We start from the raw sequence: 24,758 nt of genomic DNA, 5'->3' as shown, positions 1-24,758 counted from the left end.
TTAAACTAAACGGAGCTAGACTATGACATCTCTGAAATGCCTTTAACTGAAAATTGAGTGTTTAATCTTATTATTATACATTACTGACACTCTATCCTCCAATTTGATACTGTTAAGTGCTTTGACACAATTTGTATTGTTAAAAGCGCTATATAAATAAAAGTGACGACTTGACTTCGCATAAAATTACTGACTGCATAGATTGCTGTTGAAATGACTGGATATTGCCCTCAAAAATTTGCTGAACAATGGTAAATGAAAATGGAGAATAAAAGAGGGAAAAATGTGTTTGTGAAAGTTATTGAAAGCAGAAGATGGGTGAAGGCTGGAATGCTGTGTTGATAGAAGGGTTCTGTGATAAAGAAAAAAAATGAGTAGTGGTGTTATGTATATATGGAGATGAAGAGGGAGCCCAGAAATTAACTCTGAGGCACACCAGTGGTTAGCTAATGTGAATTAGACACCAACCCTTCAGAAAACTTTAATGGATCTTGAACTTGGACCATCAGCAAAGATGGTCAGTTCCGAGATGGTGGAAAGGAAGATGTGGTGTGTTGAATGTAGCAGACAGGTCTAGAAGGATGACGATGAATGATTTGAAATTAGCTGTGGTCGCAGAGTTTGAGTAACAGGCAGCAAGTAAAACATTCACTATTAGTCCAGGCTGGTTGCATGTGTTTTTCCCCAACATTTTTATTTTCTGTGGGGAAAATAATGTTGAATTACTACTATTATTTTTAACCATAGAGCTCCTGAAGACCTTGATGAGCTTGCTCAGGTGTGTTTCATCAGGGTTGAGCTCAACCCTGCAGGGCATTGGCCCTCTAGGCCAAGATTTGAGAAACCCTGGTCTATACTTATTCTGGTCAGGAACCAATGAATTAGTTTTTCCATATTAGTCCCCTCATTGTTCAATATATTTCATATAAACCCACATAAGCATGAAAACATATTGTTCATGCCACGTTACATGTCAGTCAGACAATCTCAAACTAAGCTGGATCAGACTTCACACAGAAGAGGAAAGAAGACTAAACACTATAAAACACATCCACTGCAATAAACGGTATGTGACTATAATATCACACAGTGGAAGTGCTCAGTTACAGTTTCAGATATCCTGCTGATGATAACACATCTTCAATTGAGTTGATTATGGACTTGAGCTGACTGATTCTGAAGCCTTAAAGTTGGCACAGAATGTTAAGAATGATATTAAGGCCACGTCTCCATGGATAAATGGTTTTAAGGATACTCATGGGTAAGAGGAGGGGTAATGCTGGGCTTCCATGATAAAAATGTTTTGGCACAGGGGGATGTTGAACAGCATCAGATGAAAGAAATGTTACAGTTCTCTTCTAAACAGCCTTCTGATTTTTTCAGGGAGCTTTTATGAGACATGCGTGTATGTATGTATGTGTGTGTGTGTGTGTGTGTGAGAGAGAGAGTGAGAGTGAGAGAGAGAGAGAGAGAGAGAGAGAGAGAGAGAGAGAGAAAGAGCCATCAGAGTGGAGTGTGTGTTCATCATTATGAATAGAGGGAACTGGATGTATGAGCACTCATGCAATGTGTTAGTGAGCGTGTGTATATGTGTGTGTGTGTGCTCCAATAAGACATTAAAGTGAAATAATGTGGAAATAAATGAAGATTGATTGTGGTCAGTTTATCTCTACATGGTATTTAGTGTTGTATGTGTGTGTTGTTACTGAGAAGGTGTCCACTGCCTCCAATATTCTGGAGCTTAACATTGCACACGATGAGGATCTTCAGAGGTTTACGATGATATCATCTATCTCTCTACATCAAATCTTCTCCATTAATGGCCCCATGCAACAGTTTGAAGAACATAATTTTCACAATTTTGTGTCCCTTTTTAAAATACTCAACAGGCTTTAATTTATATACTATGTACCAAAGCAACACATACTAAAAGTGGGGTGGGGATATTTTAGCTTAAACCAATTCCCTATAAGATCCGGCCCAAAGCAGCTTTGGCTAAATGACAGTATCACACAAATTACAGTTCAGTTTTGGTCAAACATTTATCTCTCCTCACTTATAGGGGTGTAAAAAATATTCAAACTGAACCAAAAAACCATGATACACCACCCACAGTACATACTGCGATACTCTCATGGCATAGCGAACGACCCCAGCCCAAAGAATGAATCAAATAATAAATCAGCCCTAGTAGATCAATAATCTATGATTTTCTGTGCTAATCATATTAATAACAAGATGATACATTACACAACAATGGTTTATTAGACTTAACAGTTGTATTATATTAATCTAGGAAACATGAGGTCAGTTGAGACTTAAAAAAAGAAAGTACAAACAGTTAACATTAAGACCAGTACAAAGTCACACATTTTCAAAAAATACAGAAAAGTAACATGCATGAAACTGTAACATGCATGTGATGATAATAATGTAGAATAGCTCATATTATTAATTGAGATATACTTTCATAGGACTGCTCCAAATTATGTGCAGTTTAATTAAGTTCAACTAGTTCATTCATTTTGTGAAATCATTAAACATATGCATGTTAAAATGATCAAATAACTAAGAGACAGATCACAAATCCTTAAACCCCCTAAGAATTCATATTGATTGAGTGCATTAAACAGACATTGATAGAACATTGACAGAACATGGTGGATGCATTAGATGTCTACATACAGTAGCAATGCATAGAGCTGTACAGTATTTTTCAAACATATTTTATATACACCAAGCAGTATCACTCACAATTTTTCCTCTGGAGTTTTTGGATTTCATCTTAAAAAAATATTTGCTTTAATATGTACATTAACACTCAAAAAGGCCTAGTTCATCATTTGTACAGATGTTTGTCCAGGACCATCCATCAGTGACAGCTGTATTGTAGAGACGATGATGGTGGGGCTTTAAATGATTTGTTTTAGTGGTAACACTTTACAATAAGGTTCCATTAGTTAATGTTAGTTAATGTATTAACTAACATGAACAAATAATGAACAATATGTTACAGTGTTTATTATTTTTTATTAACGTTAGTTACTGCAAATACAGTTGTTCATTGTTAGTTCATGTTAATCCACAGTGCATTAACTAATGTTAACAAGCACAACTTTTGATTTTAATAATGCATTAATGATGAAATTAACAGTAACTAAGATTAATAAATGCTGTATACGTATTGTTCATTATTAGTTCATGTTAACTAAAGTAGTTAACTAACAAACCTTATTGTAAAGTGTTACCATTTTAGCTGCGAAATGTTGCTGCTTACACTGTGCCCAAATTTTTTATACACAAATGATAACACATTGCCAAATTCAGACACAAAATAACACAATTACTGCATTTTCTAGAAATTATTTAATATTAAATATAAAATGAACACTTGATGGATAAATCACCAGGTCTTATTGTAACTCAAAATAAAAAAAATAAATAAAACAATAACAATAATAATGATAATAATTTGGATCTTTAGGCATTATGCCATTTTTTCAATAAAGCAGTGTATTAAAATGAAAAATGAGTCCAAAAAATAATGATGTGAATTTTTTACCTAAATTTTCCAGTTTACGTGAACATTTATTAATTAAATTCAGATGAAGTAGATACAACACACAGATAAATCCTCCATAAACTAAAACCACATAATCTAAACTACGTGATATGATGAAACACTTTCAAAAAATAAAATAAAATAGCTGAAACAAAATGAATCAATAGCTCTGAATGTTTTTTTTTTTCTGTTTACATACTTTTCTGTTTCCTTAAAGTTATAGTTGACACAAAAATGAACATTTTGTTATCACTTACTAACCCTGTGTAAATACCTTTCTTCTGTTTAACACAAAATAAGATATTTTGAAGAATGTTGGTAACCAAACAGTTGCTGGTGGCCATTGACTTCCATAGTATACAAATCACTTGCAAAACATTACTTTATAGTTAATTCACTGTTTATAAACTGTAGTTAATGCATTAATAGACTCCATACAACTAGTGAGTTCTTCATTCATTGTCACTGTAATTAACAAATTATTATTGTTTAGTTAGCTCATATGTAAAGAGTTAGATAATGCTTTGTTAACAACTTCTTAACCACAAATATTTTACAATTTTACAACCTTTGCATTAATTGCATTAGTATTAAGTGTTCTCAAACTAAGATTGTGTTCCACTTGTCACCATAACGGAAACGCTTCTAAATTAGTAGAGCAACATTAAACGTGACTACATCTTCCACTTAGCATTATATATAAATATATATACACCTAGACTTTACTCTTCTTTTCGAGTGCCATGGCAAAGCATGATGGGAAATAGAAATCCTTAGCCTGATTTCAGTTATTGTCAGTCCTCTGTCGTGTGTGTCATGTGTTCCCGCCTCTTGTGTCCATATTTGGTTCGTTTCCTGTCCTTGTTATATGTAATCATTAGTTAATTCTTGTCCAGCTGTGTTTGTCTCGTTATCTATGATTTACCTGTGTATTTACAGTCCTGTCTGTTGAGTTAGATTTGGTCTGGTCTACTCGTTACTCCTCGGTGTTCCTGTCTGTGTCAGCTTTGCCTTGTCCTGCCATGTCTTGATGTCTTCATTAAAGACATATATTTGAGTTTACATCCTCGTCTGTGTGTTCCTGTGTCCTCCCTTGTGTGTGCACCGTGACAGTTATATTTAAGTTAAATTAAAAGAAACAAGTTTAGTAAATTTAAAAGAATGCAACAATTGCAGTTACCTAAAATGTACCAGTTTTGTATTCAACAGAAGAAAGAAACTACAGGTTTGGACTTGGAGTGAGTAAATAATTACATAATTTTCATTTCAGGGCAAATATCCCTTTAAGGCAGGTCAAGTACATATTGCAGCCTTACTGAAAGAGATCAAGATAGTTTTGAGAAACAGCAGCAAGTAATACAGTTGGCATACAATCCACTGGCCAACACACAATCCCTTCAGGTGCTGTAAGGAAAGCGGAGTAGAGTTAAACTTCTGCTCAGAGTGAAATGCACGTCAGCACAGTGGAAGCTGACACAATCACTCCGTCTCCAAAGAAACATAAGGGCTACTGTCAAAGATATGATGTGTAGGATATTAAGAGGCACCAGAACTCCCACACAGTATGAGCAGCATAAATAGCCAGTGACACATGCTCACATCAGAGACAGCAAACTTTTAAACCTCGCCAAGAGCTGGTCATGGACTGTGATCTGACCCAGACCAGAGAGTCTGAGAGCTAAAGGAAGCAATCCAGGCACAAACAGAGACACAAGCCTGGCCACAAATGGGTCAGCAAATGGGCTGTGTGTGGTTCTTCTGATCAAAGCCTGGCTGAACTTGATGAACCAGAAAATGACAGTTCACAGAGCTGTGAAGAAGGCCATAAAAATGACTTCAGATCTCATGGTGTGTGGTGTGTGACAAGATTCAGGTCTGAACTGGTTGTTGCCGGCTCTGTCAGACAGTTAGCGTCATGTTCCTCAAGATCCACTGCTGTGATCGCCTGCCGCTGCAGTCTCTGAGAGTGGGAACCATCTTATCCTCTTCAGAAGGCATGTCCAGACACTGGTTACTGTTCACATGGAGCAGAGTCAGCCGCTGTGGGGAAACACAGATTTATAGAGAAATTAAAAACAAACACTTGAAAAATAACATGTTGTGGATTAATCTCACACTTCAGGTAACAGGTTTCATTATTTAAGCATGAACTAACACTGAACAATATACATTTGTTCATCTTAGTTAATGTTCATTTCAGTGTTTGCTATATATAATTTACTGTATTTATTTATTTTTCTATTTTCTTTGTGGCAACTATCCAAACAATACATACCGTTTTGAGGCTCTTTAATGTGTTGTGACAGATCACGTTAACGCCTCAGTTCAAGCTTTACTTAATTCACAAAATAAACATGAATGAACACCAGAAGGTATTTTATTTCAACCGCCAGTGCTTGAAGTGGGCTTGTACGGTCACTTCTATATTTTAGTCTTTAGCATACCGGCACTTCTAACATGTTTCCGGTACTCGGAGTCAAAGTGTCAGTGTCTGGGTGATTAGAAATATCACTATATAAATCACACTACCAGGAGGGTACTTTGAATCAGTACATTATAATGAAAACAATACCTTAAAAGTGAAAAGAAGCAGGTTTTTGTGATCACTTAATTTTAAACCGTTAAACTCCAGGTAAGTCCAAGGATCCAGTAAGTGAATTCAAACAGAGAACAAAGTTCAAAACAGCACTAATGCAGAGAATAGTGACTTATGACCAGATGTCAGAAAATTATTATTTTCAGCTGGTATTTGTCTTAAAAGCAAGAGTGTTTTATAATGGACACTGGCTAAACGTGTTTTAGATTATGCGGTGGTCAGTGTTTGGTATCGCAGCTTGAATTGTGCTTATTTGTCTTTTGTAAATAAATATATATTTTTTATTTGGGGGGGGGGGGGGGGGGGGGGGGTTGTTGTATGGTGAGTACTTCCACTATTAGTGGACCAATTCTCACTATTAACTTTTTGCTTGTTAGCATGCATATTACTAGCATACTGGCTGTTTCTACAAAGCACATATTAATTCCTTATTCTGCTAGACCATATTTTAGATCCATATTTTCCAACCCCATACCTAAACTTAACAACTACCTTACTAACTAAATAAGCAGTAAATTAGGAGTTTGTTCAGGGAAATAGTAAGTGTTACCAGTTTACTCAATCCACGCATCAGTCTAATATACCTGCTGCTATCTAAGTCATCTGTGTAATTCAAACAACCAAAATGCACTCACTGCTTTTGACGGGACATTTGTAGCATCTTTAATCCATATAGTGTAGACTAAGCAGTTATTATTTAATATTTGATGACTTTGCTTAATTTCTTTTTATTTTATTACTGATTGTTTGATTGTTTTCTTCAGTAAAGTCTTGGTTTTTTGTTTTTTCTTATTAGACTAGGTCAAACCAAATAATTATTTTATAAAATTATTTAAATACTGTATTTAAAGAAAGAAAGAAAGAAAGAAAGAAAGAAAAAGAAATGTCTCATTTGCAAAGTATTAGAATTTACATTAATTTCCAAAACCTTCCAGTGACACTGTAAAGTCTTATAGTTTCAAAATGACAAGGAACATACAATAAGTATACATTTTATTTCTCCAATTCTCTAACTGTGTTGTAAAGGATCTTGCATCTTTAAAGATTAATGAGACATTTTAACCCTGTTTAGCTATTTGAGTCTTCAGAGTAGGTATTCAACACAGCCTCTGAAAGCACCGTGCCATCCAGCAGAACTCCAGAGGCAGATAATGAAAGCTGCTGCCCTGCTGAGTCCAGACACCCTTCCAAAAAGCCTGGAGCCTGCGGGTGATTGCTCCTCAACAGCTCTGAATGAAGGTAATCAGTCACTGTCTCACATTGAGAGATAGGTGAGAATATGCACTGTTCTGCATCTCCTCAACTAGACTGCTCAGACTCTGACACTATTTTACAGTTCATGCAGCAGACAGCATGACAAATGAGTTGACTGCATGCGGTCTCAGGTTTGGTATGCATCACTGAGCATTTTGAGTTCATAATGAACACCAGGTAGTTAATATCCGCACACAAGAAGCATGTGTTGTGTTTTAGAGCTCGTACAGAGCTCTCAGTCATTCCTGCTTCAGTAGCACTTGGAATGACTGAGATCCAAACCTGCTGAAATTTGTATTTTCAGCAAACAAGAATCCTTGATTCCTCGATAGCTATTGTATGATGCATAAGATTTGGAATGCAGCACACAAGTCAAAAACTTTTACTGTATGATAGTTGTATGGTGCTTTTTGAAGCTTGACAACCATTGCTTGCTGTGTGCTGTCTGCTTTAACTGTATGAGCAGCATGAACATTGTGATAAACATTTATGGAGAAGTATTCATTTAGAAAGAGTGTGAGGGTGATGAATATCAAATAGTGACAGAATTTTAATTTTTACTAGGTAAACTATGAATTAAAAACTTATACCTGCTTACCTGAATCCTACCTGTAAATACCTGTGTGTGTGTGTGTGTGTGTGTGTGTGACAAATGAGTACATACATTTATATAATGACATGGGTATGACAGGTATTACAAGGAGAAGGTGACTTATGAGGACATTGCCCTATTGTTCAAAACGCTTCATACAGAATGAGATTTTTTTTTCCTTTGAGACAGTAAAAATGCACAGTTTTCTGTAAGGGGTAGGTTTAGGTGTAGGGCAATAGCACATACGGTTTGTACAGTATAAAAACCATTACGCCTATGGGATGTTCCCATTTTTCACAAAAACAAACGTGTGTGTGTGTGTGTGTGGATTTAGCCATATAGCCATTAGCGTAAAACAAAAGCTTTAAGCTACACTCTTAGAAAAAAAGGTTCTTTGGGGTTCTATACTCAACTCCAAAGAACCCTTTATGCCAAAAAGGTTCTATATAAGGAGAAATAATCCTTTTTGGCACAAAAGGGTTCTTTGGGCTAAACTATGCTTTATGTATATTACTTACTTACTTTACTTTTGTCATTTAGCAGACGCTTTTGTCCAAAGCGACTTACAAATAAGAAAAAGTAACTAAAACTAAAAAGTTACAACTCTATAAATACTATCTACCCACATATTTAAGAAAATAAAGAAATTAAATAAAATTAACACATGCATATAACAACAACATTTCAATAATAAACATATCAATGAAAAAATTAAATAAAAAGCTACTACTATCCCTTGCCGGTGTCCCTGCCCGGTGGAGTCGCACGGTAGAGTCGATGGTCTTTACACTCTTTACTTTTTTACTTTTGTCATTTAGCAGACGCTTTTGTCCAAAGCGACTTACAAATAAGAAAAAGTAACTAAAACTAAAAAGTTACAACTCTATAAATACTATCTACCCACATATTTAAGAAAATAAAGAAATTAAATAAAATTAACACATGCATATAACAACAACATTTCAATAATAAACATATCAATGAAAAAATTAAATAAAAAGCTACTACTATCCCTTGCCGGTGTCCCTGCCCGGTGGAGTCGCACGGTAGAGTCGATGGTCTTTACACTCTTTACTTTTTTACTTTTGTCATTTAGCAGACGCTTTTGTCCAAAGCGACTTACAAATAAGAAAAAGTAACTAAAACTAAAAAGTTACAACTCTATAAATACTATCTACCCACATATTTAAGAAAATAAAGAAATTAAATAAAATTAACACATGCATATAACAACAACATTTCAATAATAAACATATCAATGAAAAAATTAAATAAAAAGCTACTACTATCCCTTGCCGGTGTCCCTGCCCGGTGGAGTCGCACGGTAGAGTCGATGGTCTTTACACTCTTTGGTCTTCACACTAAGAGGGCTTCACATGACGACTGCCGCGACCGCTGCCGCGGTATAATAACCTTTATTATACCAAACCAACAAATGATCATTTCAATTCAGCTGGACCCACTTTCCTGTTTATCAACTACAAATGGCCAAGCAAGTGCACACACTGACAAGATACACGATACAGTACGAGACCAAACGCGATTTCAGCAACTCTCATCCTAGTAAACAAAATAAGCGTTTCCTAGCAATGGCAAATGCGCTAAACACTGAGACAAGTAAATACACTTACGAGCTGATTTTAAACTTCCGCTGATAGACTGCTTCTCTTAAAGACCACTTCATTGCACTGCCTTCTGCTGGCGCTTGAACCCACTTTCCTGTTTATCAACTACAAATGGCCAAGCAAGTGCACACACTGACAAGATACACAATACAGTACGAGACCAAACGCGATTTCAGCAACTCACATCCTAGTAAACAAAATAAGCGTTTCCTAGCAACGGCAAATGCGCTAAACACTGAGACAAGTAAATACACTTACGAGCTGATTTTAAACTTCCGCTGATAGACTGCTTCTCTTAAAGACCACTTCATTACACTGCCTTCTGCTGGCGCTTGAACCCACTTTCCTGTTTATCAACTACAAATGGCCAAGCAAGTGCACACACTGACAAGATACACGATACAGTACGAGACCAAACGCGATTTCAGCAACTCTCATCCTAGTAAACAAAATAAGCGTTTCCTAGCAACGGCAAATGCGCTAAACACTGAGACAAGTAAATACACTTACGAGCTGATTTTAAACTTCCGCTGATAGACTGCTTCTCTTAAAGACCACTTCATTACACTGCCTTCTGCTGGCGCTTGAACCCACTTTCCTGTTTATCAACTACAAATGGCCAAGCAAGTGCACACACTGACAAGATACACAATACAGTACGAGACCAAACGCGATTTCAGCAACTCACATCCTAGTAAACAAAATAAGCGTTTCCTAGCAACGGCAAATGCGCTAAACACTGAGACAAGTATATTTGCACCTTGGGCTATTTAAAATTATTATACATTAAATTTGTTCTTTTATTTCAATTTTACTTTGACACACCTTTATTCCAAAGAAAATAAACTTAAAAATGTACATCTGCAACGAATCAACCTATTATTATAATATCAATAAACTGATCTGGTAGAAATACATGTGTTCTAGCAGTGTATAGCAATCTGGACAGTTTGATCCATTTATTAATAGGTACAGGCTAGACTTCTATTTAATCAGCACACTAACATGATTGCAAGTTCTAGTTATCATGTCATGTAAGATGCCGTGCAGCTCTTTTATTGACAAGCATATCGAGTTTCAGTGTTTCATTTAGATTCTAAAAGGCTTTACTCATCCCTCCAAACAGATGCATAAAATGATCTTTGACATAAACGGCAATCAACTTGAACGTGTGTCTATGCGCTGATCAGTTTTGTCCCGTCTGCACAGTGGCGCATTTGAGTCACACGCCTCTCGCGAGAGTGACCACTTAAGAGCGCCGCTGTTTAAACTTCAACGGTTCACGGTGCACTCAGCGCTCAGGAGAACGACGGTTACATTGGTAAGTGAGAAAATTAATTAATTTGAGCTTATTTTAATAACTTTTACCTAAACCCTTGTCATTTTTAGTTAGCCTAACGTTACACGTTCTCTTTCATAGGTTCACTCAACGCTGCGTAGCTTACGCAATGGGAACACCCCCAGGTGTGACAATTGTCTGAAGCCCTTATAGAATCACGCCAATTTATTGGCTGATGGCGTGAGATGCCGCCCCTATGTCATACGTGATTGACATAGACCCGTGATCGCGCCATCTTACCCCTCAGATTTTCCTCTCTTCAGAAGCGTTTGCTTCTTGCGGTTTTTCTGGCCCATTTTCTCGACGACGTTTTAGTCTGGGATTCTTTCCACTTCAGCGACCGCATCTGTGGAATTGTTATTCTCCTAGTGGTGAGTGGAATGGACGTTAGTCGGTGCCAACCGCCGTGCTCTCACCTCATCGCGAGTGATGACCAGCACGGTAAGTGCGTCAGATGTGTGGGCCTGGCCCACACGCGAGACGCTATCTTTGGCATTTCTAACTGCAAGTACTGCGAGAATTTTACACTTAAAACCTTGTGCGCTAGACTCGCGGTTTTTGATCGAGAATCTGCCGTTCTCTCCCGCCGCGCTGCTCCAGAGGCCTCCTCCCTCCGCGAAGCCGGGGCTTGGGGTTCGGATGCGGAGCTCGAGGCTATGGAGAGTGAGCAGTTTTCACTTTCTCTCCCTCCATCTGCTGGGTGTTACTGCGCAATTTCTCCGGTCCAGTTTTCTCGCGGCTGACTTGCACCCATCCCAGAGGCACGGGAAGCCGTTTCCTTCGGGTTGGAGGATATTTTATATACTGCGGCCTCCGACTATGAGGACTTCGGAGCCGCGTCACTCGACGTTCTCCCACCTAGCGGCCAGGAGGCGCGGCCTTCTCCGGCCTATACTGAACTCGTGGACGTTTTGGTGCGCGCCACTGAGAAGTTGAGCTTAGATTGGCCGGACGAGCCTCGCGAGTCCCAGTCATCTAAGCTCGACGAGCGTTTCCTCAGTGGCTCTGGTTCGTGCCCGGCGAGGAGAAAGTTGCCTTTCTACCCTGACCTGCATCACGAGATTTCCGGGTCTTGGAAGCAGCCTTTCTCCTCCCGCCTCACTAATGCGGCGGCCGCTGACTTCACCAACCTCGTTGGTTCTGTGGAGCAGGGGTACGCCGCAGTCCCGGCGATCGAGGACACGCTCGCTGCACACCTCTAGCCGACTTCTGCCCCCTCGTGGAAGTCCCGCCCTCTCCTTCTGTCCAAGCCATGTAGAACCACCTCTGCTTTGATCGGTAAGTCCTACATGGCAGCGGGACAGGCAGGTGCGGCTCTACACACTATGGCCATCCTTCAGGCCTACCAAGCGGAGGTACTGAAGGAGATGGATGAAGGGGATGGTGTGACCCCCGAGGCTGTTAAGGAGCTTCGCAGGGCTACCGACTTGGCCCTTCGTGCTACTAAGCATACAGCGCGGGCGGTTGGGCGCAGTATGGTAGGATTGGTGGCGGCTGAGCGCCACCTGTGGCTGAATCTGACGGAGATCAGGGAAAAGGAGAAGGCTTTCCTCCTTGACGCCCTGATCTCCAGCTCTGGATTATTCGGTGATGTGGTTAACACCGTAGTCGATAAGTTCAGGGCTGCTAAAACGCAGTCAGCTGAGTTTAAGTAGTTCATGCCACGTCGTGCACGCGAACCGGCCTCTGCCTCTGCCTCATCCTCTATGGAGTGCCCGGCCCCCAGAAGGGAGCCAGTCGGTAGAGTGAGCGATCGCGATCCGGTGCATCCCCCACTGTACACGGTCTGGGGAGCCCGTGGTCGTTCCGCTACTCTCCCCTCAGAGTTGCTGCAGGCTGCAGACATTGTACACGCGGTAAGGGACGCCCAGCGCTTTCCCACCGCGCCAGTATCTCCTGCCCTTGCCTTTATGGCCTCATTAGGTCAGGTCTCCGTGCACGAGGATGCTGTGAGCTCTCCTCTGCTTCGGCCAGATACATGTCCCTCCCTTCAGGGGGACGTTCAAAGCAGGGACCCCGTGTTGGTATCCCCCTTGATATGTTCCACTCCGCTACCTCTGTCGGCCTTCCTCCATGCTTGGAGGGACCTGCCGGGAGTGTCGCCCTGGATTCTTCGTACGATCCAGTTCGGTTACACGCTCCAATTTGCATGCAACCCCCCCGTTTCAACGGGGTTCTTCTTACTGCTGTGAACAGCGCCAACGAGGCTTCTGTCCTACAACAGGAAGTCTCCTCGCTTCTGCTCAAAGGGGCAATAGAGGAGGTCCCCTCTTCAGACCTAAACCACGGCTTCTTCAGCCGTTACTTTCTAGTCCCGAAGAAGGATGGGGGTTTGCGTCCTATACTAGATCTGCGCAGGCTGAATTACTCTCTCTACAGAGGGAAATTCAGGATGCTGACGCTCAAGAGCATTCTTTCTCAAGTCCAAGGGGGGGACTGGTTCGTCACTGTCGACTTGAAGGATGCCTACTTCCACATCCAGGTGGTTCAGAGACACAGGAAGTTCCTCAGGTTCGCCTTCGAGGGAAAGGCTTACCAATACAAGGTTCTTCCCTTTGGGCTAGCTCTGGCCCCAAGGACGTTCACCAAGTGTATGGATGCGGCTCTAGCCCCGCTGAGGCTCCAGGGCATCCGCATGCTCAACTACCTGGACGACTGGCTCGTTCTAGCCAGCTCCAGGGAGCAGGTGATTCGTCACAGGGACTCTCTCCTTCTCCACCTTCGCGCGCTTGGCCTCCGGCTGAATGGCCAGAAGAGCGTGCTCACTCCAGCCCAGCAGACCACATTTTTGGGGGTCTGTCTGGACTCAACCTCGATGCAGGCCCGTCTGGCCCCTGCTCGGGTGGAAAGCATCCAGTCGTGCTCGGCCCGCTTCAGGCTAGGCCGTCGCGTGTCAGTGGGCCTGTGTCGCAGGCTCCTGGGCCTCATGGCAGTGGCTTCCCCGGTTCTTCCCTTGGGGCTGCTCCATATGAGACCATTCCTCTGGTGGATGAAGTCCCTTGGTATTCACCCCTCTGGGCCGTCCCTCCGCCTACTAAGAGTGTCAGGTGCCTGTCTTCGCTCCCTCTTAGTGTGGCGGGACCTCAATTTTCTCCAGACAGGAGTGAATATGGGGTTAGTCTGCCGTCGCCAAATGATAACGATGGATGCTTCCCTCTCAGGGTGGGGGGCGGTCTTCGAGGGAAGGCCGACTTGCGGTGTTTGGTCAGGCAAGTACCTGGCCTGGCACATAAACGGTCTGGAATTGAGAGCGGTTCACCTAGCTCTCACTCACTTTCTTCCATTCCTGGCGCACTCTCACGTCATCGTCAGGACGGACAACATGGCGGTGGTGTCTCGATCGCGCACCCTGAACAGGCATGCGCGTCGGCTGCTTCTTTGGGCAAAGGGCAGATTCTTGTCCCTGAGAGCGGTCCATGTCCCAGGGGTCCTGAACCTAGCGGCGGACTTTCTGTCGAGACAAAAACTCAGGTCGGGGGAATGGATGCTGTACCACCGGACGGTGGATCAGATTTGGGAATGTTTCGGCACAGCAGAGGTGGACCTCTTTGCGTCTCAGGAGTCAACCCAATGCCCCCTTTGGTTCTCCCTCTCTCACTCTACCTCTCTGGGGATAGATGCGCTAGCACACCCCTGGCCAGACATGAGTCTGTATGCTTTCCCTCCGGTCAAGCTCATCCCGGCAGTATTGTCCAGGGTGAGGACATACGGAGTCCGTCTTCTCCTAGTAGCCCCGTTCTGGCCTTCCCAGACATGGTTCTCGGAGTTGGTCTCCCTTCTGGGGAGCGATCCGTGGGAGATTCCAGTCAGGAAAGACCTGCTGTGTCAGCTTCAGGGCAGAATTTGGCACAGAATTTGGGCAGAATTTCCTACAGGATAAGTTTTCGGCTGGAGCGGCCGCTACCACCTTGATGGTCTACGTTGCGGCTATCGCTGCTCGAAGGGACTCAGACGATGTCCCGCTGGGTAGACATCGTTTAGTATCCTCCTTTATGCGTGGGGTTAAGCGCTTGACGCCGGTTCGTCCTCCTAGTTTCCCTCTTGGGACCTTTCTGTTGTCCTGAAGGGGTTAATAGAGTCTCCTTTTGAACCTCTAGAGTCAGCTCCCGTGAGGATTCTGACATTAAAGGTTACTCTTTTGTTGGCGTTGGCCTCGTTTAAGCGTGTGGGAGATCTGCAGGCTCTGTCTGTCAGCGAGTCCTGCACTGAGTTTGCTCCTGGTCTGGTCAAGGCATTTCTGAGACCTAGGCCTGCTTATGTCCCCAAAGTTCTCTCTACGTCTTTTCGTTCACAGGTGGTAGTGCTGCAGGCTTTCTCTCCCTCCTCTTCGAGTGAGGGTGATGATCTTCATCTGCTCTGCCCTGTTAGAGCCCTGAAGATGTATGTGGACCATTGCATAAGCTACGCAGCGTCTCGTTCCCTACTCGGAGAACATGGGTTACGTAAGTAACCCGAGACGTTTTTTTGAAGAAGCTAAAAGAAGAAAGGAGGTTTATCGCGTTGTCCAGGCCTGGGCAATTCTCCACCGGGAGGTTTGTCATTTTTAACATGAATCCCTAAAGTATCTTGATAAAAACTTGTGAATTCATTAATAATGCTGGCGAGAGTTCATGATATAGTCTAACGTAATTTTTATTTTATTTAAACATTTTTTGCCCTGTAGATTTGGATTTGGTAGTATTGGACCCATACATAACGTTATAGGAAAAGATGAAACAAAGTTTCGGTCAAATCACCGTCAGAATGCCGTTATAAACATGAATTAACACCAAGAAGAACAAAGAGAGCAGCAGCTGATGGAGATGTTTCCAATTTGTCCTGTGGATAACTGTGAGCATTTGGTGTTTGCAGTTATAGTATAGTAAAAAATAATAATTTGTTGTGCCGAAGTAATTGTATAATATTCTAAACACGCTGTATTTGGTTGTTGTAGATGTTCATCAAACTCAGAGAGCACTTTACCACCAGCTTATCAGAGTGCTGAAAAGTGGAACTCATACTCATACATACAGAAAAGGTACATTATTTATTTTTCCTCACAGTACCAACTGAAACTCATCAATCAGCTAATCTGAAGTTACTGATAACTTTTTTTTCTTCTATTTTCCACCTTTTATCATGCATGTTCTTATGATTGATTTATAAATAAATAAATATTTTGCACTGTCACTGCAGGTCTGGATTCTGGAGTGCAGCATTACTTGTTTGTTCATCAACATGCAGATGAAAACACCACACTCCTAACTAATTCAAGTAAGTTTTGAGATTTGATTTAATTGTGAGAGATTCCTTTCTTTTTCCTGTTGTACTGTACTCTCCATAGTTCTAATAAATGTTTCTCTGACTTGTATCCCCATCTTAGGATGCCAAGCCTAATCATCGCAAGGAGAGTTAGCATCAAAATGGATGCATCAATGACCAATAACACAGAAATGCCGTCTACATTTTGTTCAGTATGGAGCATCATCACTCAGTTAATTTCAATCAGCACTATTTAGCCCTTCCCAGTGCTGAAATTGTCGTGGGTTCTTTGTTTTTATTGTTTAAATGCTTATCTGAATGTAAAATTAATATTTAATGCTTATAAATTTAAAAACAATACTATAGTTAGTCTTTTAGCTCAGTTTTCAGAAACATGTGGTTGACCATCTTTCATGGGTTACAGAATTGGGGAAAGTTGCAGCATACAAAAACAAAAGAAAAAGAAGAAAAACAAAGTCAGACTACTTGGTTTATAGGTTTATAGGAGAATGTGGAGTAAATACTTGACATGTATTTAAGGTAAAGGGTAATGGGCTGGTGGTGAGATGCAAAATAAAAGTGTCATTAATATACCGGTACTATTTGATGACAAACTTTTCACATTCTAACTTTACTTATGTATTTATTTAAAATAATAATAATATTTTTTTTTTTTTTTTTTTTTGTGGTTTCTTTTGTGGAGGGGGTTGAAAAAACAATATTTCTAAAACAGAGAGTGCTATTTAGACGGGTAAAAAAATGATTTTAAAAAGTATGAATAAATAAAGAAACATGGATTTATGTTCATCTCTGTAACTGTTGCACTATCAATTGCTGTGTTATAAATTGCTTGTCACAGTAAATGCTAATAAAAATTTCTTAAATGATCAAACAAAACCCTGATGTGTTATGCTTATGAATATTTCAGTTTTTCTAGTGATAAATATGAGCTGTTTAAGCCTTGAAATTTAACTAAAACAAAACAAAAATGAAATCCAAAGAATGATCCCATGATGAGAACCCCTAAAGGGTTATATATAGAACCTTTTTCCTAGTTACAAAAAACCCTAAAGGGTTCTTCTGATTGAACCCTTAAAAAGGGTTCTATATAGAACCTTTCGGGGGTTCCAAATATGTAGCGCCTGATAGAACCTTTTAAGGTTCTATATAGAACCCTTTCTTCTAAGAGTGTAATATGAGCCCACAGCCTATCAAGCACAAGCACAACAGAGACTGATATGCTGACAAAATGCAATCTAAGGCCATAATCTGCAATCAAGCAGCTCATAATTCTAAAAATAGTATGAAAAATATGCATTTAAATTCATGTTTGCAATCAGATTAAGTTCTATTATAAAAATGGTTGCTTGTCTGATGCTATTTAAATACTTTCTTTAGGTGTTATGCTTTCAAATTAAATTCCATATGAACGTATCAAACTACATGCATTTAAACTGTGCTGTGTTGTGAAACAATTCCTGATGAAATTTAAAATCATTTCACATCATTCCGATCCTTCCAGCTGCACATCCAGTGGCTCCGTTACATCCAACACCTAAATATATACTTTTATAACTAAGTTTATCTCTTCCCTATTACATACTTCTTAATTTTTACTATTAACGTGAATAAAATGAGTAAACTGTCGCTGTACGCAAAAAGCAATTTAATTTGTGTTTATTAAAAAAACAACAACAACAAAACTCCATTACAAAAACTCAATTATATCATAATAGCTTAAATATTTCCCCCATTGGAAGAACTCAAATTCAAATTAGGTTCAAATATACCTGAGCACTGGAATCAACAACAACAGACTGTCTTAAATTCAACATGCGCGATAAATGAAAAAAGTCTGTATTATGATCAAAGAGTTTCTGAAATCTTACATTTTTTTATAGTTCTGTTCAGCATGTCAACGAGAGTATTCCTACATGACAGTAATTCAAACACACAACAGAAATGACAAAAAAAAAATTCTTCACTGATATCAGCAGTACTAGGACCAGGCTTAATGTGGAAAGAAGATAAAAATACCATCTGGGCATAAACATCATTTACATATCTATTTATTTACGTTCTACTTATTTGAACATTTTCCAACCTTTTTTATGTTTGTTTTTTATTGACTATTTTATTTGTGAATTTTGTGTCTGTTATCAGCTTGTGCTGAAAAATCTGCACACAGACATATATCTACCGCTTTTTCACAGTTTTTCTTTCTTTCTTTTTCTTTTTTTTACCACATCAGATAAGGTGTGCATGGTTTCATTCTTGTTACACCTACTGTATATTGGCTTCTTGTATAGTTAAAAAAGTTACCAGTATTTTGTAAAATATGTCTGCTGGGACACCGTCACATAAAATTCAAAGAATTTACGTGATATTAAAAGTGGGGGGGACGCGTCCCCCATGTAATCTACGCCCCTGAGTGTGGGGTTACAGGGATCTCTGTGTGAGACGCTTTTATCTGTGTGCATCTGAGCAGAACACAGACAGCATCGCCCTAATGACGGCATCAGCTATGAGCTCTTCACTGAAGTCAACAACACTCCTTCATACTCATGCCTCTTACAGGGGTGTTTGAAGAAGAGGTTGATTATATCCTAAGATGATTACATACACAACATATAAGGACGTCCACAACCTTTTAAAAAGTCTGATTTAAAATACATCTGCCAAGTTATTTGAGATATAGTCTGTATAAGGGTTTTAGTTTTGGGAAAGAAAGAAAGAAAGAAAGAAAGAAAGAAAGAAAGAAAGAAAGAAAGAAAGAAAGAAAGAAAGAAAGAAAGAAAGAAAGAAAGAAAAAGTAGAGCAAACAACTATTCTTTCTAAAAAGTTATAAAAGTTACGTTTTCATAAGTTATATCAATGCAATATTTATACTTTTCTGCTCTTTTTTAGTGGCTTTCTTGTCACATTTATTCGGCCAAAAGAGAAAAACGGCTGAATAAAACTAGCTGAAAATGTATATATAGTAATATATTCAGTGTGCAGGTTCGTCACTGCATGGTTTGACATGCCGCTCAATATTCCGCTCTATGAATGTGTGTTCCGCTCATGATCAACAGAAAATCAAAGTCAGATCAAATAACGGCATACAGGAAATTTCTATACTTGTTCCTGTTTGCAGTAGTGCTACTGTGCCGCAACATGGCAACGCTCGTAAAATGAGCTACCCTGACCTCTCTGTAATATGTATATATATGTATATATATATATATTTGTGCATGAATGTGTGATATATTTGGCAGTAAACTGAATATGAATTCAGAAATTCAAAACAATAAATGTTGTATCCTTTGGAAGATAGTGTGTATCCACGTGTAAGATTATACTGTACTGCCATCATTCATTTGCTAATGCTTGATGAAATGAAAAACCTCTGAGTGAAAAACACACATAAAGACACAGGCATTAATGAAGCATTGGTGGCCAAACATATGCCGAAAAAAAATGCAGATTAAAAATGCTGGAGTGGTCATTCAAATTCAGGGTTTAGACAATAAAAACCCCTCATTCTGTCTGTGCTGTGCGCAGCTGCCGTGAGAGCGTATTAATGCAAAGGGTCCGTCTCCACAAGCCCAGGCCATGAAAGAAACCTTCACAATGAGATCACTTCAAAAGAGCTTGTAAACAAAGACAGGCCCATTTAAATCCACCATGAACAGATAATCAAGCTTAAGTAAAACCGCCTTCTCTTATCTGATGCTAAATAATAGCTAGAAGAGGTGGCCACGGTGGCTAACGGTAAATTTTCATTTCACCATAAAATGTTTATGTAATAAAAACACATTTCAAATGAAATTTAATTTGACAAAAAGGTGTTCTGAAGGTCCTTGAAATAGCGCTATATATCTAGTAGCTCCTGTGATGTCTGTTATTGCATTTGTGTGTCTTTGAGTTGCTGTCCCCTCCTATTTCTCTCAAAAGGTCAGCAATAATTGCTCCTAAATGCATGGAAACCTGCCTTGAATGTAGACTCACATCACAATCTGAGCTGCATAAACCAATTTCACATCAAAAGGCCTCACATTCAATAAATACTATAACCACAAAACTATTTCACAATTTAAGATTAAATTAATCTATGTGGGGTTCATTCTCAAAAAGGAATTTGTGTTCTATGCGTCTTCCCATGATTTTATTTTTAAATAAAATAAATTGTGTTATATTTAAATTATACATAATTTTAATGAAGAACATGTAACTCTGTCCAGTATTATTTTTGTATCATATTTTTTATTTTTATTTTAAATACATTTATTTCAGCTAACATTCTTTAAACTCATGTATATTGTCTATTTATTTAGTAGTAGTGGTTGGGACACATCTCCTTATTTTGGTCCCCAAATGTCTGGTAGAAAAAGATTCAGCAGTAACCTTTTTAACCCTCAAGCATCCATAGCATCCCTTAATTTTTCCTTCCTGGACAAATGTGGGCATGAAGGTCTCATGTGTGTTTCCAATTTATGTTTTTAAATAAATGTCATATCACAATCAAATTGATCTTCAATCAAATAAAAACGACCAATTCATGCTTTTGTGTGTGATTTTTGGTGTTTTTGTTATTTATTTACCTATAAATGTACCATATTTTTACATAAAATATTCTTATTTTTATGTTATATTTAATTATTTTTTACTTCATCAATCAATCCAGTAAGTTCAGACAGCCAAAACCTAAGAATTTGGTGACATCTGGTGACATATCATGACATAAAAATATCAACATATCAAAAATATCAATAGCTGCATATAGGCTGAAATCAATAAACCATTGTTGTAACAAACTTAAATCTGTTCAATTTGAGATTTTATCACAAGTTAAAATTGATTAAAAAAAAAACATTTGAGTTGGGTGAGGCTATACAAAGATGGAAGACAGAGTAATCATTTATTTCTAACAAACAAACAACAACATCAAATTTCAGTAACTCAAAAAGGTAAAATGGGTAAGAATAAACAATAATCCTAACAAGTAGCATGTTTCAGACATGTTTTGTTTGGAAGCATCAACAAATCTTGCAGTAGGACTTTGATCAGGCTTTGAAGTGTGTGTGATTTTGATCCGGCTCATTCAATTCTTTGGTTTTGTATGTGTGAGTGACTGTTTTTATTCGACAAAATAAAAAATAAAAAAACCTGCTGTGTTATAGGCTCATTCAATGCTTGAATGAGCCTCTAACAATTTTGTAAAAAGTTGTATGTGTTTGTGTGTGTTTGCCACAATGAGAATGTTGTATAGGCTCACCCCCTCAATTATGTGTATGTATGATCTGCATTGTGTAGGATTTATTGATTTTTATTGAAAAACAAAAAAAGCTCTGAATTATAGTATTTCACAATTATTTCCTATGGGTGTGACAAATAGAGTTTTTTTGTTTGATTGTTTTTGTTTTTTCTCCAACCACTTAACTTTGCTGAATCTAGTCTAAATGATTTTGCCCAAACTTGTCATGAAGGATGCTTGAGGGTTAAATGAAATAATACACCATTTCCTGAGAATGTCGTGTGTCCAGTCCTTGTATGACATCTTTACATATCCAAAGCTCAATTGAGGAAACCCTTTCCTTAACATTTTTAAGTATACAGTACATTATAATAAAAAACAAATAAATAAATAAGTTAAGTGAATTGTCAAGTTTTTATTGTTAAGTTTTTAATTATTATTTACTTAATAATTTTAAGGCAACAGGTTTCCTCAATTTTTATAAGTTATGTCAACTTATTACTTTTTACAGTGATGGGGAAAAGCACACTATTCACTAAGACAGCTCTAATAACTACCTACATCCTCTACAGGTTGATTTTAGATTGGGCTAATGGCACTTTCAAAACTGACCTGCCATCAACAGGAAGTTGTAGTAGTTACAGAAAGTAATCAGTTGGGCTGTAGTAGAGCTTCTTAAAAACCTCCTGTCGGGTGAAGTTTCGGAGGATCCAGGCCTGAAGGGAGCTATTGTCACAGTACTCCACTGTTGGGCCATATGTCCCATCCTCCAGCCGACTGATGGTCAGACACGACTGGGTGATGATGTGCAGGAAGGTGCGTTTCTGATGGTTTCCATGAAAACATGATGACAATAAACCAGGTATGGGTATTGATGATAAGGAGGTCAAAATGTGCCCCAGTCTTTTACATTATATATATCTTTGTTTTAACAGAAGTAGACATTAAAGAAGACTCTCTTTAAAGTCTGACTAAAACATTAAAGCACATGTAAAATGCTTGATTAGAATTTTAACGTTAGTGTTGCAGTATTACATTTAAAGACAATATATTTTAATACTAAATTCATCATTACTAATGTGCAATTACAAATGTATTACAAATACATGAGATACACATTTCAATAGAAATTACATTAAAGTATATTTTAGTTTACCATAAAGACTCTTTAAACCACTTTAAACCATATTACAAAGACAACAGAAGTTATAATGATGAGATCACGTATGAAAATGTACTTAAAAAATAATTATAGTTTAAATTTATATTAAATCCAGTTAGCTGACCTTTAGAATGCTTTTTTTTATTTAATTGCAATTAACATGCAATTAAGTGTCCAAAAGGCAAATAAAATTGAGACCTCAAATGAAAATGCATTAATGACAGCAGTACTTGAGCTGACATGGACAAAGCCTGATGATCCATGTTAACTTGTTTATTTCGAGGTTTAAATTTGGATTTTGAATCCCAGATTTTCAATGTGGTCTCAGACTCAACTGTACAGTATATGTACACACAGAGGCTCTAAACAAGGGCACAAACTAATGGGGGTCACGGGAAAAGGTCAGATGTGGAAATATAAATGTAGGGCTGGAATGTCAGGGAATAAGCGTGGATGTGTAGTTTGTGTTCACTTGTGTCTTGTAATGAGATAAATAAACTGTAATGGGACTGACTTAGTTGGAGCAATGCTGCATTAATGTCTCTTTACCTTCTAAAATAGCTATTTAATTGGAAACAGTGCCATAAACTGAGCAAATGGCTCAATCTCGGTAAACCCAAATCATCAATTTTTACACGCAGTGTGAAAAACCTGAGAGCTCTTTTTAAAACAAATGTCTGTCTATCTGGTTGCCAGTAGCTCATGGATTAATGGGAAAAATAACCACAATTTAATGATGGGAGATTCTAGGATGCGAAATGTTGTCAGTATCATCTTTCTTCATATTTTGTTCATTACGTTCTGCAGCACAAGTCTCCAAGCGGTAGAATAAATACAATACCCTGCATTACAGACAGCTGAGAGGTGAAAACCAAACCCAGGATACGTGTTTGTTTCCAGCATTAAAATCAAAGCCACCGAGGGGACGGAGATCTATTTTTAGACGGCTTCTGATTTCTCGAGCCTCTTTGTGATTCAACACTAAGGTCCCTTATGGCTCAAATGTGATGTCCTCTTTTAAATCAAATGACTCATTTATTTGTAAATATAAGCACTAGAATCGACCCAGCTGTCAAAGAAGTGTAATCTGTTTTATTAACAGAAATATCAATAGCACCAAGGATCTCTAAAGCTTCTTCTTTATTCAGATGTGGTGTATGTGGTATGTGTTTCTTGATATCTTGAGAATGCTGTAATGAATCTCAGATATTGATTACGTTATAGTCACTGAAAACCGATGCCTGGAGAGGCTTGTGGAAATGTTATAGGGCTGTATAGTAAACAAATATATTCCTCCTTGCCATATCTCTACCAGCACAGGCCTACAAATATATCTGTATTTAAGCAATTGTGTTTCTAAACCACTCACAGTGTGACTCAATTACAGTGGGAGTCTACTTCACAAACACTTCTACCAGAATATTCAAACAACACACAGCAAAACACAATTCAGACGATCTTACCTTAAAGTCATACTCCCATTTGCCAACATACTAAGATATGTACAGAAAGAATAGTTCATCAGTTTCCAAGGGCAGTAAATGCACATAAAATATACAGTACTGCACCAGGATGATCAATATCCAGAGAAGGAAGAAATACAAGATATCCCAAAAATACAGAAAGTGGATAATAATGTGACATACAGCACCATCTGGTGGTTAAGAGCAGAGGTTTTCAACTAGCTGCAGGTCTAATGTGATAATGTGAAAGAAGTTTGTTTGAAATCTTTGCTAATTTATAAAAAATAAAAAACAAAAGAAATCACATGTACATAAGTATTCACAAGTATATATGTAGACAACTGAAACATGATTGTATCGAGGCACAGATCTGGGGAAGGGTACAGGAAAAATTTCTGCAGCATGGAAGGTTCACAGAAGCATGTAGTCTCTGTTACCCTTAATGGAAGAAGTTTGAAACAACCAGGACTCTTCCTAGCGCTGGCTTCCTGGCCAAACTGAGCAACTGATGGAGAAGGCCTTGGTTAGACTGGTGAGCAAGAACCTGATATTCCTCCACCTCCGTGATCATACCTGGAGATAGGAGAAACCTACAGAAGGACAATCATCACTGCAACACTCCACCGATCTGGGACTTATGACAATGTGGCAAGACTCAATCCTCTCCTCAGTGAAGACGCATAAAAAC

General features: G+C 38.8%; 1 protein-coding gene across 1 annotated transcript in view; it reads right to left on the bottom strand.

Annotated features, from left to right (window-relative positions):
* Positions 1 to 22,083: 22,083 nt before the first annotated feature.
* The window catches only part of LOC306875915 (polypeptide N-acetylgalactosaminyltransferase 13-like), a gene marked incomplete at both ends in the record, with an annotated part of 92,841 nt that continues 90,166 nt past the window's right edge, over positions 22,084 to 24,758 (bottom strand). Inside the window, 2 exons of the mRNA XM_079426728.1 lie at positions 22,084 to 22,269; positions 24,071 to 24,100. Of these exons, the coding sequence (XP_079282854.1) occupies positions 22,084 to 22,269; positions 24,071 to 24,100 (216 nt within the window). The remainder of the gene's footprint in view (positions 22,270 to 24,070; positions 24,101 to 24,758) is intronic.

Source organism: Barbus barbus, assembly GCF_936440315.1.
Source record: "Barbus barbus genome assembly, chromosome: 10".
Classification (NCBI taxonomy): domain Eukaryota; kingdom Metazoa; phylum Chordata; class Actinopteri; order Cypriniformes; family Cyprinidae; genus Barbus; species Barbus barbus.
The sequence above is the reverse complement of the archived record's forward strand: the minus strand, read 5'-3'. Positions and strand labels throughout refer to the sequence as shown.